A 20,228-nucleotide genomic window follows, 5' to 3' on the forward strand; every position below is an offset into this window, starting at 1 on the left:
ACCCCCTGGTACTGCGCAGTATCATCCTCTGTTATTGTACAGTATCATCCTCTGTTATTGTACAGTATCACCATCTGTTTGTTGTACAGTATCACCCTCTGTTATTGTGCAGTATCACCCTCTGTTATTGACCGTATCATCCTCTGTTATTGTACAGTATCACCCCCTGGTACTGTGCAGTATCACCCTCTGTTACTGTACAATAACAAAGGGTGATACTGTACAATAACAGAGGATGATACTGCACAGTACCAGGGGGAGATACTGTACAATAACAGAGGGTGATACTGTACAATAACAAAGGGTGATACTGTACAGTATCACCCTCTGTTATTGTATAGTATCACCCTCTGTTATTGTACAGTATCATCCTCTGTTATTATGCAGTATCACCCCTTGGTACTGCGCAATATCATCCTCTGTTATTGTACAGTATCACCCTCTGTTATTGTGTAGTATCACCCTCTGCTATTGTACAGTATCACCCTCTGTTATTGTACAGTATCACCCTCTGTTATTGTGTAGTATCATCCTCTGTTATTGTACAGTATCACCCTGTTATTGTGCAGTATCACCCTCTGTTATTGTACAGTATCACCCTCTGTTATTGTACAGTATCACCCTCTGTTATTGTGTAGTATCATCCTCTGTTATTGTACAGTATCACCCTCTGTTATTGTGCAGTGTGACCCTCTATTATTGTACAGTATCACCCTCTGTTATTGTACAGTATCACCCCCTGGTACTGTGCAGTATCATCCTCTGTTATTGTACAGTATCATCCTCTGTTATTGTACAGTATCATCCTCTGTTATTGTACAGTATCATCCTCTGTTATTATGCAGTATCACCCCTTGGTACTGCGCAGTATCATCCTCTGTTATTGTACAGTATCACCCTCTGTTATTGTGCAGTATCACCCTCTGCTATTGTACAGTATCACCCTCTGTTATTGTACAGTATCACCCTCTGTTATTGTGTAGTATCATCCTCTGTTATTGTACAGTATCACCCTCTGTTATTGTGCAGTGTCACCCTCTATTATTGTACAGTATCACCCTCTGTTATTGTACAGTATCACCCCCTGGTACTGTGCAGTATCATCCTCTGTTATTGTGCAGTATCATCCTCTGTTATTGTGCAGTATCACCCTCTGGTACTGCGCAGTATCACCCTCTGTTATTGTACAGTATCACCCTCTGTTATTGTACAGTATCACCCCCTGGTACTGCGCAGTATCACCCTCTGTTATTGTACAGTATCACCCTCTGTTATTGTACAGTGTCACCCTCTGTTGTACAGTATCACCCTCTGTTATTGTACAGTATCACACTCTGTTATTGCACAGTATCACCCTCTGTTATTGTACAGTATCACCCTCTGTTATTGTACAGTATCACCCCCTGGTACTGCGCAGTATCACCCTCTGTTATTGTACAGTATCACCCTCTGTTATTGTACAGTATCACCCTCTGTTATTGTACAGTATCACCCCCTGGTACTGCGCAGTATCACCCTCTGTTATTGTACAGTATCACCCTCTGTTATTGTACAGTATCACCCCCTGGTACTGCGCAGTATCACCCTCTGGTACTGTACAGTATCATCCTCTGTTATTGTGCAGTATCATCCTCTGTTATTGTGCAGTATCATCCTCTGTTATTGTGCAGTATCATCCTCTGTTATTGTGCAGTATCACCCCCTGTTATTGTGCAGTATCACCCCCTGGTACTGCGCAGTATCACCCTCTGGTACTGTACAGTATCACCCTCTGTTATTGTGCAGTATCACCCTCTGTTTTTGTGCAGTATCACCCTCTGTTTTTGTGCAGTATCACCCTCTGTTTTTGTGCAGTATCACCCTCTGTTTTTGTGCAGTATCACCCTCTGTTTTTGTGCAGTATCACCCTCTGTTATTGTGCAGTATCACCCTCTGTTATTGTGCAGTATCACCCTCTGTTATTGTGCAGTATCACCCCCTGGTACTGCGCAGTATCATCCTCTGTTATTGTACAGTATCATCCTCTGTTATTGTACAGTATCACCCTCTGGTACTGCGCAGTATCACCCTCTGTTATTGTGCAGTATCACCCTCTGTTATTGTACAGTATCACCCTCTGTTATTGTGCAGTATCATCCTCTGTTATTGTGCAGTATCACCCCCTGGTACTGCGCAGTATCATCCTCTGTTATTGTACAGTATCACCCTCTGTTATTGTGCAGTATCACCCTCTGTTATTGTACAGTATCGCCCTCTGTTATTGTGCAGTATGACCCTCTGGTATGTAGGATAATTTGTCTATATTCCAGGGGCTCTTATTTCTCTCTGCACCTTCTGATCCTCCGGGTTCTTTGTATCTGCCTCTGGGTGTAACACAGTAATGCTATTGTATGTGATGTCATATCCTGTGATGTCATATCCTGTGATGTCATATTCTATTATGTGTATTGGTGAATATACCTTTTGATTTTCAGCATTTTGCTTGATGAAGCTGGACATATCAAACTAACAGGTAGGTTCTTTGTGTGCAGCAGAGCATTTATCACTGAGCACCATTGTATGACGCAGGCCTCTGTTATTGTGTTACCGTTGTGCATGTGTTCCCTGTTTGTGTTTACATGCCAGATATCGCCGGGATTCCGAGTGGCGTCGGTCACATGACCGCCGGCATGCTAACCGCATTATGTGTATATATAAACTCATATATAAAAGCTATGTAATGTGTATACAGTTCCTGCATGTCACCCAGTGTAATGTGTGTCAGAGACGCAGTGCTACAGTTTAGGGAATGGAAGCTGTAATCTGTACACGAGCACTAGTAGCTGGGGTGCCGCATTGCCTGGATTGGTGGGTTTCTGCCATTGTGTTTCTCCTGGCTGCAGACAGAGATGTTGGGAACATTGCCTTTCTGAGAAATCACCATTTATGCAAATGAGGAGCTGACAGTGAGGGTCTACTGAGACAGGCCAGGCCTTAGCAGCATAATGGGGGACACTGCATGCACCAGGAACCTCTTCCCTGTCCCTTTACACCTCCCACTCCCCCAACTGCCGGCTGCGGGAGCGTCTCTCCGTGACTGACAGATTACATGTCTCTCCGTGACTGACAGATGACACGTCTCTCCGTGACTGACAGATGACACGTCTCTCCGTGACTGACAGATGACACGTCTCTCCGTGACTGACAGATGACACGTCTCTCCGTGACTGACAGATGACACGTCTCTCCGTGACCGACAGATGACACGTCTCTCCGTGACTGACAGATTACATGTCTCTCCATGACTGACAGATGACGCGTCTCTCCATGACTGATAGATGACACGTCTCTCCGTGACTGACAGATTACATGTCTCTCCATGACTGACAGATGACACGTCTCTCCGTGACTGACAGATGACACGTCTCTCCGTGACCGACAGATGACACGTCTCTCCGTGACCGACAGATGACACGTCTCTCCGTGACCGACAGATGACACGTCTCTCCGTGACCGACAGATGACACGTCTCTCCGTGACCGACCGATGACACGTCTCTCCGTGACCGACAGATGACACGTCTCTCCGTGACTGACAGATTACATGTCTCTCCATGACTGACAGATTACATGTCTCTCCATGACTGACAGATGACGCGTGTCTCCATGACTGACAGATGACACGTCTCTCTCCGTGACCGACAGAAGACACGTCTCTCCGTGACCGACAGATTACATGTCTCTCCATGACTGACAGATGACGCGTCTCTCCGTGACTGACAGATGACACGTCTCCCCGTGACTGACAGATTACATGTGTCTCCATGACTGACAGATGACACGTCTCTCCGTGACCGACAGATGACATGTCTCTCCGTGACCGACAGATGACATGTGTCTCCGTGACTAACAGATGACACGTCTCTCCGTGACCGACAGATGACATGTGTCTCCGTGACTAACAGATGACACGTCTCTCCGTGACTGACAGATGACGCGTCTCTCTGTGACTGACAGATGACGCGTCTCTCTGTGACTGACGGATGACGCGTCTCTCCGTGACTGACGGATGACGCGTCTCTCTGTGACTGACAGATGACGCGCCTCTCTGTGACTGATGACAGATGACGCGCCTCTCTGTGACTGACCGGTGACGCGCCTCTCTGTGACTGACGGGTGACGCGCCTCTCTGTGACTGACGGGTGACGCGCCTCTCTGTGACTGACGGGTGACGCGTCTCTCCCTTCCCATTTCGTACATTGGCACCATAGTACAGAAGCGGCTCAGCGAGGTTTCCTTCCCTGCGACGAGTCCCGCGGTGCCTGTAATGATTTTGTGTCTGTGTGCTGAACGTTAGGGGGCACTTTTGCATTTTGTTTGTTTTCCAGACTTTGGTCTCAGTAAGGAGTCCGTAGACCATGAGAAGAAGGCTTATTCATTCTGCGGTACTGTGGAGTACATGGCGCCGGAAGTGGTGAACAGACGGGGTCACACGCAAAGCGCAGACTGGTGGTCATTTGGTGTCCTTATGGTACGGTTACTGCATGACGCGCTTAGTCAGTAGCTATTGTTCCCGATACTTCAGGGGTAGTTACTGTGGTATAATGACGGGGCACCTGAATGCACTTATAGCCTGTACCCCACACTATACAGGGGATACCATGTTACCCCCCCTTCCCGTACTGTCCAGGGGATAAGAAGAGACCCTTACCAGGGGTGGACACTGTACGTCCTATAGTTTCCCGCCAGGTTCCTGTGACAGGTTGTAGACTGGGGTATTGTGCTCGGAGGTGGGCATGATGCCACGTCTCTGTAGAAAGGAAGTAGTCTGAGAGGGCCTCATTCTCCAGCTCTCCTCATCCCCTTCCCCCGCCGCACATAAGACTGCTATTAGCGTTGCCGCAGTCTGGTTTTAGAGGATCATTTTCAGTACTCGTTTTCTTTTCTTTCTTTTTTTATTAAACCAAAAGACAAACTTCCCTCTCACATTGTCATAGCAACGCGGGACCAGCCCCGGCCTCCGCACGCAGACGTTACTCCTCTGATTTCTGTCTTTCAGTTTGAGATGCTGACGGGTACGTTACCCTTCCAGGGTAAAGACCGGAACGAAACGATGAACATGATACTGAAGTAAGTGCGCGGTGTGGGCTCGGCATTACCATGCTGTGCCTATCCCGGTGATCAGCCGCTGGGGTTTAGGAGTCCACTGATTGTGGGATATTACTGCAGTACGGCAGTGTCCGGCTTTGTGCAGGAAGAGAGACATTTACCCACTGCCCCAGCTGTACTGTGACCCGTGTCCTTGCACCCGGTTATATGTCCCGAGCCGGTTCCTGCAGGCTGTAGCGTGGAGCAGCTCCGGATAAAAGTGTCATTCCCGGGTGACGTGCGTCTCCCCTATTCTTAAAATAACTACCCTCGATCCTAACACTCTCCAAATACTGACCCATCTCTCTCCTCCCTTTTGCCTACAAACTCCTTGAGCGTATTGTCTACAACCCCCTCAGTGCCTTTTTTTTCCTCCACTCACTGCTTCACCCATTCCAGTCTGGCTTCCGTCCTCTCCACTGACACTGCCCTCACAAAAGTCTGCAATGATCTCCATGCTGACAAACCCTAGGGTCATTACTCCCTGCTCATTCTCCTCGCCCTCTCTGCTGCTTCTGACACGGTGGACCACCCTCTCCTCCTGCTGATCCTTCACTCCCTTTCTCTGTGTGATACTGCCCTCTCCTGGCTGTCCTCCTACCCCTCCGACCGTTCCTCCCCCACCGCTCCTCTCATGCCTCCACTTCACGCTCCCTCATAACCTCACCTCTGACTATTTCTTTATTAACACTCATCTCCCCTAACCCCCAAGTGCGCTGTCTTAGAGTAATCCTTGACTCCTCCCTAACCCTCTGTTCCACGCTCACTGTGTCACCCCTGCCTGTCTGCCCCTCCCCTTTAGAATATAAATTCTTACGAGCAGGGCCCTCCTCCCTCATGCACTTTTTCTTTCTGTTATACTGCCATCTACTCCATACTCCCTACAACAGCACCTAACCATCGGCTTCTGCCACCCTGATCTGAGTGTTGTGACCTCTAATGCAGCACTGATTATGTACCATGTACCCGTCCTGCATTGTATTGTACTGTAAGTCCCTGATTTCTTGTTTTGCTCATGTGTTTATGTACATAGGGCCTAATTCAGACCTGATTGCAGCAGCAAATTTGTTAGCTACTGGGCAAAGCCATGTTGCACTGCAGGGGGGGGGGGGGGGGGGGGGGGCAGATGTAACATGTGCAGAGAGAGTTAGATTTGGGTGGGGGGTGTCCAAACTGAAATCTAAATTGCAGTGTCAAAATTAAGCAGCCAGTATTTACCTTGCACAGAAACAATATAACCCACCCAACTCTAACTCTCTCTGCACATGTTACATCTGCCCCACCTGCAGTGCACATGGTTTTGCCCATAACAAATTTGCTGGTGCGATCAGGTCTAAATTAGACCCTTTGTTAGGCGCTGTGGAACCCTTGTGGCGCCATATAAATAAAGGATACTAAAAATAATGGTTCCTGGGCTGTTCAAGGGTTTAGTGTCCATTTCTCCAGGGGGCAATAGGGTAATTATTGAATGAGATCCGGGTGTGATGCCGCATTGGCACCATACATAGGACTTTCTGGCTGCTCGGTAAAAAACAAAAGTAGGAAACGTCTTGAAATGAAAACTGGAGAATAACAAATTCAGAGCTTAATAAATGATCTAAATTTTTCTTTCTTAAACCGTAAATGAAATTACCAATGATCCTGGCCGGTCTGCGCCCTTCCAGCAAGTTAACGCTGAGAACTTTCTCCGCAGATCAAAGCTGGGAATGCCGCAGTTCCTAAGCCCTGAAGCACAGAGTCTCCTGCGGATGTTGTTCAAGCGAAACCCTCTAAACAGATTAGGTGAGTGGGGTGTGAGATATTTCCAATACAATCCGCGCCAGCGTTTCTGCCGACTGTCTTCCCTCGTCTCGCTCTCTGCGCTCACAACCAGATTTAGCAGCCATTATGCGCTAATATCTCCGTAATTGCTCTCATCATGGATCTTCAAGGTCTTTATTGCACAGCGATAACAAAATCTGTCCAAATCACTTACTGAGAAATGGCATTTAGCATTTAATCAGAAGAAATCTGTTTATCTAGAAGTCCTAATAAATGTGAGACGAGGAATAAGGATGTAAATACAGATCCTGGGTATATGGGAGAGGGGGCGCACCTCAACCAGCCGCAGGATTCCACTTGCCCGGCATAATTTCATCTTCAGTTTTAAACAAGAGTCATCATTTCTGCTTTCCTTCACCTCATTCATTTTTATAAGTAAATGTAACTGGGCAATAAATCTACAAAGTTGCATCGTACATTCTGTATGACGTGGCGCCATATATATAGGTGGTTTAGATTTAACACAGTTGTAACAGGTTACAGTTCACTGACTTTTATGTTCCGGGGATTGCAGTGAAGCGTGGCGCTGTTATACGGCTTGCGCAACATGCCGGTGTCCTGATACTACATCCGGAGGGTATCGCTTTAGTCGGCGCACTTTCCGTATAATGAAGACCACTTACCCCACTGAGATCTCAATGAGCTACACTGCGCTGGGAACCTCTAACATACAGGATGCGCGATGCAGATTGCAGAGGTTCTACATGAAGCTCAGACACTGGAAACGTCTCTCTAGTCATAATCCCATTCAGATCTCATCTTCATCCTCCTTGGAGCGTGAAATCAAAGTATTTTGGCCTGAATTGCTGCCATATGTTACTTATATATTATTTATATTGAAACATTTCTCATCTGAAAAACTAGACCAAAATACATTGCCCACTTCTTGGACCTTCTAACCGTACTTTGCGTCATCATCATTCTTCATCTTGGTCATCCCCTGAGATGTAGCCATAAACTGATCCAGTCCTCATTTTACATCCAGTATCTAGGAATACTGTATACAAATAAATATGGTTTAAAAATTAGGATATTGCCGTAAGGCTAAGCAGACTTCTAATCATCAAACCCTGAGTCTCCCCCGGATTCCGCTCACTGGGTTATTTGTTTCCTAACTCTCCTATTTTCTGGACTGTTAAATGTACTTTGCAGCACTGGGACAAAATGGCTTCATAACTAGGGAGTAAAGAAGACGAGATATATCTTATATTATCGCCGCATGGCGGTCAATGCAGCCTGGGCACCTTCTGGTGTGAATGATTTGGACAATTTAGGGTTAGATAGGTACTGACAGGAGGTCCCCTGTGTTACCCGTCCTATCTTCTCAAGCTCCAAATGGCCGGATGAGTTTACATATAGCTGGTGTTTACAGGGCAGTCTTCTGCATGTACACAGCTCTGTGCTGGTGAGAGCAGGACAGGTATACAGCCGTACCTTCAGCCATACCCTGAAACTTTGCACAGCGGAGCAAAAGATCATATTAAAAAAAAAATATTGTTAATAAATCACCGATTTAGGGGGGAATTCAATTAGAAGCTAATAAACATCAGGAGCGAAAATGGACGTTTTTCACAATTTTTCCAAACGATTATCCTATATTTTTTGGGGGCTATCCAATTTAGCCTCCAGAAATAAAATACATTCTCTCCCGAAAACAGACAGGTTCAGTGATACCTGTGTGAAAAAGGGGCTGTTTTGGGGATTTATTTCTCCTGCCTGAGGCTCACGCCGGCTTATCGGAAATAATTGAATAGGCAAGGGGGAATCAATTAGCCACGAGAAAACATTGTGGCTAATTGAAATCCCCCCTTAACATGTTACAAAAAAATAAAACAGAGTTCTCCAGCATATATGTCATATAATTCTTCCAAAAAAAGGATGTGTTTCAAAGACGTGTCAAATGTTGGTGAACAATTATATTATAGAGCGCAGACAGAGGAGAGCTACAACATCAGCAACACAGCTATAATAGAGGGACAGCTTAGGCCAAATATTGTGACTATGGATGATATTGGAGTAAGAAAAACCTGATGTGATGCCTAAATTATAGTCTACCTGGGCCTATTCTGGTCTGCTTGCACCTCTGTGAGTCGACCTGCACCTCTATGAAGTCATCTGTGCCTATTCTGGTCTTCTTGCACCTCTGTGAGTCGACCAGCACCTCTATGAAGTCATCTGGGCCTATTCTGGTCTTCTTGCACCTCTGTGAGTCGACCTGCACCTCTATGAAGTCATCTGGGCCTATTCTGGTCTTCTTGCACCTCTGTGAGTCGACCTGCACCTCTATGGAGTCATCTGGGCCTATTCTGGTCTTCTTGCACCTCTGTGAGTCGACCAGCACCTCTATGGAGTCATCTCGGCCTATTCTTGTCTTCTTGCTCCTCTGTGAGTCAACCTGCACCTTTATGGAGTCATTTGGGCCTATTCTGGTCTTCTTGCTCCTCTGTGAGTCGACCTGCACCTCTATGGAGTCACCTGGGACTATTCTGGTCTTCTTGCACCTCTGTGAGTCGACCAGTACCTCTATGGAGTCATCTCGGCCTATTCTGGTCTTCTTGCTCCTCTGTGAGTCAACCTGCACCTCTATGGAGTCATCTGGGCCTATTCTGGTCTTCTTGCACCTCTGTGAGTCGACCTGCATCTCTATGGAGTCATCTGGGCCTATTCTGGTCTTCTTGCACCTCTATGGAGTCATCTGGGCCTTTTCTGGTCTTGCACCTCTCCAGCAGGGAAACTTGGAGGTTATATTTATATTCTTACTGCAGCCAAAATTTGAGAAATATAATATGTTCCACAAGACAATCCTTTAACATGTATGGATATGTAAAGGTCTATGTTGTAAGGGGTTGTAAGAGGAATCTCTATATATATGTATTTGTAGGTGCTGGCCTGGACCGGGTGGAAGAAATTAAGAGGCATCCCTTTTTTGCTACAATTGACTGGAATGTGAGTCCTGAATTACAGTTTTGTTGTAGTTTCTTTTCTCTCAATACAATATTTCAACAAGTTCGTAGAAATCCATTATTTTTCTAACATACGTCTTGGCGTTTGCGCTGCTGTAACCTGGCTGATTATTGAACATATAAATCTTCTTAGTGCAACTTTTTCAGTCATCTCCTCTTCTTTGTATTATCTCCATGCGTTTGCGTATACAGAAGCTGTACAGGCGGGAAATTCAGCCTCCATTTAAACCGGCATCCGGAAAACCTGAGGACACCTTCTGTTTTGATCCAGAGTTCACAGCGAAAACACCGAAAGGTAGGTATATTCTGTTTTGCTGAAACCTTGTAGCAAATTATAATTCTGGCTGTAATCTATACCGTGTAGGCTGCGCTGAGGATATATTTCATTCATTATGTAGCAGGTTTATCCTGTTTATTTAAATAGTCAACTCCAGTGCGTCCCAAAAGTTCTTCAACCAGCGGCTTTCTCTCTCCATGTATAATTTTAGTATAACGCTTGGACATCAAAGATCTCTTCCAATCCAAGAGGGACCTCAGGGCACCTTCTGTTAGTTTGGTGTCCCTGTAACATTTATTGCTCTCATTTATCTTGTTTTACTTAAATACATACCTTGGTCTATTCCCCCCTGCGAATCTGTCGCTGCAAGAATGTTAGGCATAAGTCACCCATTTAAAGAGCGCCAATAGTTGTCGTATACAAATAGTACAGATGAGAAAAGAAAGGGTTACAAAAGTTTCATTATCCGCAGCTTGTATTATAAAGTGGCGAAATGCGCAACTGATTTCCTGGTTGTATTCATTATTCAGTGATCACTTGCAAACAACCCTCACTGCACATAGGGGGTGATGCATTCCTGAATGCTGCTGTGCATTTTCGCACAGCTGACGATCAGGTCCTAACTGCGCATGCGTATGCACGTACACAAGAGGCCGTCAGTGGGTGATAGCTGAGCGTTAATTGGGAGTGTCCGGAAAAACGCAGGCGTGCCCAGGCGTTTTCAGGGCGGGTGTGTGACGTCCGCTCCGCCCCCGATCAGCCTCTTCTCATCGCACGGTAGGAGTAAGTCCTGGGCTGGGCACACACTGCACACAGTGGATATTAGCAGCTCGGTGTACACATGGGATCACACACTTGCACGGCGAATATACACTCCCCCTGGGGGCGGAGACTATCTGATCGCAGGACAGCAAACTTATCAGCCCAGCAATCAGATCTGATTCACCCCCATAGATCACAGCCTGTGATTTCTTGATGCTTAGCAATGACCGGTATAATTCCAAGTGCAATATCAAAAATAATAAAGATATATATAAATAGCTGTAACCGCTGTATCGTCTTTCTGCGTTCTCTAGATTCTCCGGGAGTTCCGCCCAGCGCCAACGCCCACCAGCTCTTCAAAGGCTTTAGCTTTGTAGCACCCTCCTCTATCGAAGAACATAAGATCTCTTCCATAACAAATGTGTTACCTATAGTACAGGTAAACATCGTTACTCCGCCTCAGGATGTCTGTACTTCCAGTTACCATCCGCCTTCTTCTCAGTCTCCGGTAATATTCCTTATCTTTTGTTTCTTTTTCAGCAATTTCGTGGAAGTCGAGCGCAGTTCACAGATATCTACGACCTTAAGGAAGATATAGGTGTTGGATCGTATTCCATTTGCAAACGATGTATTCATAGGGCGACAAACATGGAGTATGCGGTCAAGGTACAACGGCCGTGTCTTACCTGCTGGAGGAACTGTGGTTTAGGGTCTTCTTTTAAATTATGGGGATATTCTATATTCTAGCTTTGATCTTTTGCTACACGCTGCATTTGTGCTGCTCATAGATCACACCTCACACGCAGCTGGTTCTTCTTTGTTCCAGATCATCGACAAGAGTAAAAGGGATCCCTCGGAAGAGATCGAGATCTTAATGCGTTACGGGCAGCATCCAAATATTATTACTCTGAAAGATGTGAGTGTTGAACCAGTTGTCGTCTCGTGTTTAGCTGATGTGGGATCGCCGCTTTTCCGACCTTCCCTCACCGAGTTCTTCTGTCTGACCTATGCCAGGTGTACGACGACGAGGGCAGGTACGTCTACCTTGTGACGGAGCTGATGAAAGGCGGGGAGCTGCTCGACCGGATACTCCGACAGAAATTCTTCTCTGAGCGGGAGGCCAGTGCCGTTCTCTACACAATCACCAAAACTGTAGACTACTTGCACTGCCAAGGGGTGAGTGCAACATTTATCATTCATGTTCTGTAGACGCGGATTGTTCTTCCAGAACCGGCCGGGGAGAGAGATCTATATACTGTAGCTCTTTTAATCCACACCCCTGGAGATCTACCGTGGGATATTTTAATACATTTACCCACAAGGTTTGTTTCTCGCTTTTCAGGTGGTTCACCGAGACCTTAAACCCAGTAACATCCTGTACATGGACGATTCCAGCAACGCAGATTCCATAAGAATATGTGACTTCGGGTTCGCCAAGCAGCTGAGAGGCGAGAACGGACTGCTCCTCACGCCGTGTTACACCGCCAACTTCGTGGCACCAGAGGTAGCGATATCCGCCTTCATGTATATGCGCTTTGTTAAACCGCATTAAACACGCCGTATGTGGCCCCTAAGACAACACTACTGCTTGTAAAAGATTTCTATGATGTATGAGTTATAACATTATTTTATGTCACTGTGTCTTACACCTTATACTGTTCTTAAAAATCTACTTGCAGGGATCGTTTTTTTTTTTTTTTGTTATGCCTTTAATCAGATTTTTTAGATGAATGTTCCTGTGAGGTGTGGGGTCTCTATTTGGCATCAGTGCACTGATGCAGGTGAAAGTACAATGCTGGAAGTGTTCAGTGGCAGTAATCTGGTTAAAGCAGGACGTTTATGTAGTTGTTGAAGTTTCATATGCACCCACATATCTTCCTGGTAAGTGCGTGCATATAACAATGATAAAAATGCCTCCAACGCGTTTCAGCAGTAATGCCTTCTTCAGGGAAGTGGTGGTTAGTGTGAGTTGCTTTGGTTTTAGTGTTGCCTGTGACTGGTCAGCATTTCATCTGACGTTGGTTCTGCCACTTTCATGTGTGTGCTAGATCATACCCCTTTTCCACTAGCTGTTTAAAACACGGGTAAATGCGCAGGGGCACGCATTTACCCGTGTTTTTCCCTAGTGGAAAAAGGTCCCCCGGCAAATTCCCGGATCATGTGATCTGGGAATCCTAGCCGGGTTGAACACGTGTTCAACCCGGCTAGCTGTCTAGTGTGAACGGGAGCCATGTCGAGGCGACACGGCTCCCGTTCACAGTGTATGGTAGGGCGGCGCTGGGAGATCATGTGATCTCCCAGCGCCGCCCCTGCCGCGTCACTAGCCGCGTCACCAACCCAGCAATTGCCGGGATTGTGAGCGCTGTCTGAAGGGGGCTGTAGCACGGGTCGCAGCCGTGTCAGGCGACACGGCTGCGACCCGTGCTACAGTGGTGGAAAAGGGGTATAAGAGTCGCATGCCGGAAATTATCGCAGCTGTACGCTTACATTTCAGAATAAATCCAAAATCTAGACTCAGTGATGCAGAAGAATATTTAATTGTGTTTTCACTGTGTAATAAAATTGCCATATTTGTTTGCGTTTATACTGCTCACACCACGATATATAGATTGTGACACGTCATGAGCAAGGTTGTATGTACCATTTCGGTCTCAGACATTGTGGGCGGTGGCTGAGGGTACTGTAGCGTCAGTCCTGGTGTTGCTGTGTAACTGATGACTGTATTGTGGGCGGTGGCTGAGGGTACTGTAGCGTCAGTCCTGGTGTTGCTGTGTAACTGATGACTGTATAGTGGGCGGTGGCTGAGGGTACTGTAGCGTCAGTCCTGGTGTTGCTGTGTAACTGATGACTGTATAGTGGGCGGTGGCTGAGGGTACTGTAGTGTCAGTCCTGGTGTTGCTGTGTAACTGATGACTGTATTGTGGGCGGTGGCTGAGGGTACTGTAGCGTCAGTCCTGGTGTTGCTGTGTAACTGATGACTGTATAGTGGGCGGTGGCTGAGGGTACTGTAGCGTCAGTCCTGGTGTTGCTGTGTAACTGATGACTGTATTGTGGGCGGTGGCTGAGGGTACTGTAGCGTCAGTCCTGGTGTTGCTGTGTAACTGATGACTGTATAGTGGGCGGTGGCTGAGGGTACTGTAGCGTCAGTCCTGGTGTTGCTGTGTAACTGATGACTGTATTGTGGGCAGTGGCTGAGGGTACTGTAGCGTCAGTCCTGGTGTTGCTGTGTAACTGATGACTGTATTGTGGGCGGTGGCTGAGGGTACTGTGGCGTCAGTCCTGGTGTTGCTGTGTAACTGATGACTGTATTGTGGGCGGTGGCTGAGGGTACTGTAGCGTCAGTCCTGGTGTTGCTGTGTAACTGATGACTGTATTGTGGGCGGTGGCTGAGGGTACTGTAGCGTCAGTCCTGGTGTTGCTGTGTAACTGATGACTGTATAGTGGGCGGTGGCTGAGGGTACTGTGGCGTCAGTCCTGGTGTTGCTGTGTAACTGATGACTGTATTGTGGGCGGTGGCTGAGGGTACTGTAGCGTCAGTCCTGGTGTTGCTGTGTAACTGATGACTGTATAGTGGGCGGTGGCTGAGGGTACTGTAGCGTCAGTCCTGGTGTTGCTGTGTAACTGATGACTGTATAGTGGGCGGTGGCTGAGGGTACTGTAGCGTCAGTCCTGGTGTTGCTGTGTAACTGATGACTGTATAGTGGGCGGTGGCTGAGGGTACTGTAGCGTCAGTCCTGGTGTTGCTGTGTAACTGATGACTGTATTGTGGGCGGTGGCTGAGGGTACTGTAGCGTCAGTCCTGGTGCTGCTGTGTAACTGATGACTGTATTGTGGGCGGTGGCTGAGGGTACTGTAGCGTCACTCCTGGTGTTGCTGTGTAACTGATGACTGTATTGTGGGCGGTGGCTGAGGGTACTGTAGCGTCAGTCCTGGTGTTGCTGTGTAACTGCTGACTGTATAGTGGGCGGTGGCTGAGGGTACTGTAGCGTCAGTCCTGGTGTTGCTGTGTAACTGATGACTGTATTGTGGGCGGTGGCTGAGGGTACTGTGGCGTCAGTCCTGGTGTTGCTGTGTAACTGATGACTGTATTGTGGGCGGTGGCTGAGGGTACTGTGGCGTCAGTCCTGGTGTTGCTGTGTAACTGATGACTGTATTGTGGGCGGTGGCTGAGGGTACTGTAGCGTCAGTCCTGGTGTTGCTGTGTAACTGATGACTATTGTGGGCGGTGGCTGAGGGTACTGTAGCGTCAGTCCTGGTGTTGCTGTGTAACTGATGACTGTATAGTGGGCGGTGGCTGAGGGTACTGTAGCGTCAGTCCTGGTGTTGCTGTGTAACTGATGACTGTATAGTGGGCGGTGGCTGAGGGTACTGTAGCGTCAGTCCTGGTGTTGCTGTGTAACTGATGACTGTATTGTGGGCGGTGGCTGAGGGTACTGTAGCGTCAGTCCTGGTGTTGCTGTGTAACTGATGACTGTATTGTGGGCGGTGGCTGAGGGTACTGTAGCGTCAGTCCTGGTGTTGCTGTGTAACTGATGACTGTATAGTGGGCGGTGGCTGAGGGTACTGTAGCGTCAGTCCTGGTGTTGCTGTGTAACTGATCTGACTGTATAGTGGGCGGTGGCTGAGGGTACTGTGGCGTCAGTCCTGGTGTTGCTGTGTAACTGATGACTGTATAGTGGGCGGTGGCTGAGGGTACTGTAGCGTCAGTCCTGGTGTTGCTGTGTAACTGATGACTGTATAGTGGGCGGTGGCTGAGGGTACTGTAGCGTCAGTCCTGGTGTTGCTGTGTAACTGATGACTGTATAGTGGGCGGTGGCTGAGGGTACTGTAGCGTCAGTCCTGGTGTTGCTGTGTAACTGATGACTGTATAGTGGGCGGTGGCTGAGGGTACTGTAGCGTCAGTCCTGGTGTTGCTGTGTAACTGATGACTGTATAGTGGGCGGTGGCTGAGGGTACTGTAGCGTCAGTCCTGGTGTTGCTGTGTAACTGATGACTGTATAGTGGGCGGTGGCTGAGGGTACTGTAGTGTCAGTCCTGGTGTTGCTGTGTAACTGATGACTGTATTGTGGGCGGTGGCTGAGGGTACTGTAGCGTCAGTCCTGGTGTTGCTGTGTAACTGATGACTGTATAGTGGGCGGTGGCTGAGGGTACTGTAGCGTCAGTCCTGGTGTTGCTGTGTAACTGATGACTGTATAGTGGGCGGTCGCTGAGGGTACTGTAGCGTCAGTCCTGGTGTTGCTGTGTAACTGATGACTGTATTGTGGGCGGTGGCTGAGGGTACTGTAGCGTCAGTCCTGGTGTTGCTGTGTAACTGATGACTGTATAGTGGGCGGTGGCTGAGGGTACTGTAGCGTCAGTCCTGGTGTTGCTGTGTAACTGATGACTATTGTGGGCGGTGGCTGAGGGTACTGTAGCGTCAGTCCTGGTGTTGCTGTGTAACTGATGACTGTATTGTGGGCGGTGGCTGAGGGTACTGTAGCGTCAGTCCTGGTGTTGCTGTGTAACTGATGACTGTATTGTGGGCGGTGGCTGAGGGTACTGTAGCGTCAGTCCTGGTGTTGCTGTGTAACTGATGACTGTATAGTGGGCGGTGGCTGAGGGTACTGTGGCGTCAGTCCTGGTGTTGCTGTGTAACTGATGACTGTATAGTGGGCGGTGGCTGAGGGTACTGTAGCGTCAGTCCTGGTGTTGCTGTGTAACTGATGACTGTATAGTGGGCGGTGGCTGAGGGTACTGTGGCGTCAGTCCTGGTGTTGCTGTGTAACTGATAACTGTATAGTGGGCGGTGGCTGAGGGTACTGTAGCGTCAGTCCTGGTGTTGCTGTGTAACTGATGACTGTATTGTGGGCAGTGGCTGAGGGTACTGTAGCGTCAGTCCTGGTGTTGCTGTGTAACTGATAACTGTATAGTGGGCGGTGGCTGAGGGTACTGTAGCGTCAGTCCTGGTGTTGCTGTGTAACTGATGACTGTATAGTGGGCGGTGGCTGAGGGTACTGTAGCGTCAGTCCTGGTGTTGCTGTGTAACTGATGACTGTATTGTGGGCGGTGGCTGAGGGTACTGTAGCGTCAGTCCTGGTGTTGCTGTGTAACTGATGACTGTATTGTGGGCGGTGGCTGAGGGTACTGTAGCGTCAGTCCTGGTGTTGCTGTGTAACTGATGACTGTATAGTGGGCGGTGGCTGAGGGTACTGTAGCGTCAGTCCTGGTGTTGCTGTGTAACTGATGACTGTATAGTGGGCGGTGGCTGAGGGTACTGTAGCGTCAGTCCTGGTGTTGCTGTGTAACTGATGACTGTATTGTGGGCAGTGGCTGAGGGTACTCTAGCGTCAGTCCTGGTGTTGCTGTGTAACTGATGACTGTATAGTGGGCGGTGGCTGAGGGTACTGTAGCGTCAGTCCTGGTGTTGCTGTGTAACTGATGACTGTATAGTGGGCGGTGGCTGAGGGTACTGTAGCGTCAGTCCTGGTGTTGCTGTGTAACTGATGACTGTATTGTGGGCGGTGGCTGAGGGTACTGTAGCGTCAGTCCTGGTGTTGCTGTGTAACTGATGACTGTATAGTGGGCGGTGGCTGAGGGTACTGTAGCGTCAGTCCTGGTGTTGCTGTGTAACTGATGACTGTATAGTGGGCGGTGGCTGAGGGTACTGTAGCGTCAGTCCTGGTGTTGCTGTGTAACTGATGACTGTATTGTGGGCGGTGGCTGAGGGTACTGTAGCGTCAGTCCTGGTGTTGCTGTGTAACTGATGACTATTGTGGGCGGTGGCTGAGGGTACTGTAGCGTCAGTCCTGGTGTTGCTGTGTAACTGATGACTGTATAGTGGGCGGTGGCTGAGGGTACTGTAGCGTCAGTCCTGGTGTTGCTGTGTAACTGATGACTGTATAGTGGGCGGTGGCTGAGGGTACTGTAGCGTCAGTCCTGGTGTTGCTGTGTAACTGATGACTGTATAGTGGGCGGTGGCTGAGGGTACTGTAGTGTCAGTCCTGGTGTTGCTGTGTAACTGATGACTGTATAGTGGGCGGTGGCTGAGGGTACTGTAGCGTCAGTCCTGGTGTTGCTGTGTAACTGATGACTGTATAGTGGGCGGTGGCTGAGGGTACTGTAGTGTCAGTCCTGGTGTTGCTGTGTAACTGATGACTGTATTGTGGGCGGTGGCTGAGGGTACTGTAGCGTCAGTCCTGGTGTTGCTGTGTAACTGATGACTGTATAGTGGGCGGTGGCTGAGGGTACTGTAGCGTCAGTCCTGGTGTTGCTGTGTAACTGATGACTGTATAGTGGGCGGTGGCTGAGGGTACTGTAGTGTCAGTCCTGGTGTTGCTGTGTAACTGATGACTGTATTGTGGGCGGTGGCTGAGGGTACTGTAGCGTCAGTCCTGGTGTTGCTGTGTTACGGATGACTGTATTGTGGGCGGTGGCTGAGGGTACTGTAGCGTCAGTCCTGGTGTTGCTGTGTAGCTGATCTGACTGTAGTATCGTTATGTTGCAGGTACTAATGAGACAAGGCTACGACGCTGCGTGTGACATTTGGAGCCTCGGCGTTCTCCTGTATACAATGTTGGCAGGGTAAGACCCGCACCAGGGGGAGAATCATTACATTGCTTGGCTATGTAACATATAACGCCCTATGTGTGTACACTACACATGGCGCGTGCTATGCAGCAATGGGCCACAGCCCACATCTAGTATATATAATATATTTTCTCTGACGTCCTAGTGGATGCTGGGAACTCCGTAAGGACCATGGGGAATAGCGGCTCCGCAGGAGACAGGGCACATCTAAAGAAAGCTTTAGGATCACCTGGTGTGCACTGGCTCCTCCCCCTATGACCCTCCTCCAAGCCTCAGTTAGATTTTCTGTGCCCGACGAGAAGGGTGCACACTAGGGGCTCTCCTGAGCTCTTTGTGAAAGTTTTAGTTTAGGTTTATTATTTTCAGTGAGACCTGCTGGCAACAGGCTCACTGCATCGAGGGACTAAGGGGAGAAGAAGCGAACTCACCTGCGTGCAGAGTGGATTGGGCTTCTTAGGCTACTGGACATTAGCTCCAGAGGGACGATCACAGGTTCAGCCTGGATGGGTCACCGGAGCCGCGCCGCCGGCCCCCTTACAGAGCCAGAAGAGCGAAGAGGTCCGGAAAAATCGGCGGCAGAAGACTTTCCTGTCTTCAGGTAAAGGTAGGCGCACAGCACCGCAGCTGTGCGCCATTGCTCTCAGCACACTTCACACTCCGGTCACTGAGGGTGCAGGGCGCTGGGGGGGGCAGCGCCCTGAGACGCAATAAATCGATAGAAAACCTTTTATGGCTAAAATAAATGCATCACATATAACTCCTGGGCTATATGGATGCATTTAACCCCTGCCAAAACATACAAGAAAACGGATGATAAGGACGCCGAGAAAGGGGCGGAGCCTATCTCCTCAGCACACTGGCGCCATTTTCCCTCACAGCTCAGTTGGAGGGAAGCTCCCTGGCTCTCCCCTGCAGTCACTACACTACAGAAAGGGGTTAAAAAAGAGAGGGGGGCACAAATTAGGCGCAGTATAAACAATACAGCAGCTATAAAGGGAAAAACACTTATATAAGGTTATCCCTGTATATATATAGCGCTCTGTGTGCTGGCAAACTCTCCCTCTGTCTCCCCAAAGGGCTAGTGGGGTCCTGTCCTCTATCAGAGCATTCCCTGTGTGTGTGCTGTGTGTCAGTACGTTTGTGTCGACATGTATGAGGAGAAAAATGATGAGGAGACGGAGTAGAGTGTCTGTAATAGTGTTGTCACCCCCTGGGGGGTCAACACCTGAGTGGATGTACTGTTGAAATTGCGTGACAGTGTCAGCTTTGTATAAAAGACAGTGGTTGACATGAGACAGCCGGCTACTCAGCTTGTGCATGTCCAGACGTCTCATACAGGGGCTCTAAAGCGCCCGTTACCTCAGATACAGACGCCGACACGGATACTGACTCCTGTGTCGACGGTGAAGAGACAACAGTGATTTCCAATAGAGCCACACATTGCATGATTGAGGCAATGGAAAAAGTTTACACTCTTCTGATAATATAAATACCACCAAAAAAAGGGGTATTATGTTTGGTGAGGAAAAACTTCCTGTAGTTTTCCTGAATCTGAGAAATAAAATGAGGTGTGTGATGATGCGTGGGTTTCCCCCCGATAACAATTGATAATTTCTAAAAAGTTATTGGCAGTATACCTTTTCCCGCCAGAGGTTAGGGTGCGTTGGGAAACACCCCCTAGGGGGGATAAGGCGCTCACACGCTTGTAACAAG

At 48.4% G+C, this 20,228-nt stretch overlaps 1 protein-coding gene across 1 annotated transcript in view; it reads left to right on the forward strand.

Moving 5' to 3' along the window:
• Positions 1-20,228, forward strand: part of RPS6KA6 (ribosomal protein S6 kinase A6) — a 108,943-nt gene that overhangs the window by 75,249 nt on the left and 13,466 nt on the right. Inside the window, exons 8-19 of the mRNA XM_063938401.1 lie at positions 2,475-2,512; positions 4,367-4,509; positions 5,038-5,108; positions 6,820-6,908; positions 9,829-9,893; positions 10,103-10,205; positions 11,264-11,388; positions 11,490-11,615; positions 11,776-11,865; positions 11,964-12,125; positions 12,292-12,453; positions 18,433-18,509. Coding sequence (XP_063794471.1) covers positions 2,475-2,512; positions 4,367-4,509; positions 5,038-5,108; positions 6,820-6,908; positions 9,829-9,893; positions 10,103-10,205; positions 11,264-11,388; positions 11,490-11,615; positions 11,776-11,865; positions 11,964-12,125; positions 12,292-12,453; positions 18,433-18,509 — 1,251 coding nt within the window. The remainder of the gene's footprint in view (positions 1-2,474; positions 2,513-4,366; positions 4,510-5,037; positions 5,109-6,819; positions 6,909-9,828; positions 9,894-10,102; positions 10,206-11,263; positions 11,389-11,489; positions 11,616-11,775; positions 11,866-11,963; positions 12,126-12,291; positions 12,454-18,432; positions 18,510-20,228) is intronic.

Source organism: Pseudophryne corroboree, chromosome 8 (assembly GCF_028390025.1).
Source record: "Pseudophryne corroboree isolate aPseCor3 chromosome 8, aPseCor3.hap2, whole genome shotgun sequence".
In the NCBI taxonomy this organism is placed as follows: domain Eukaryota; kingdom Metazoa; phylum Chordata; class Amphibia; order Anura; family Myobatrachidae; genus Pseudophryne; species Pseudophryne corroboree.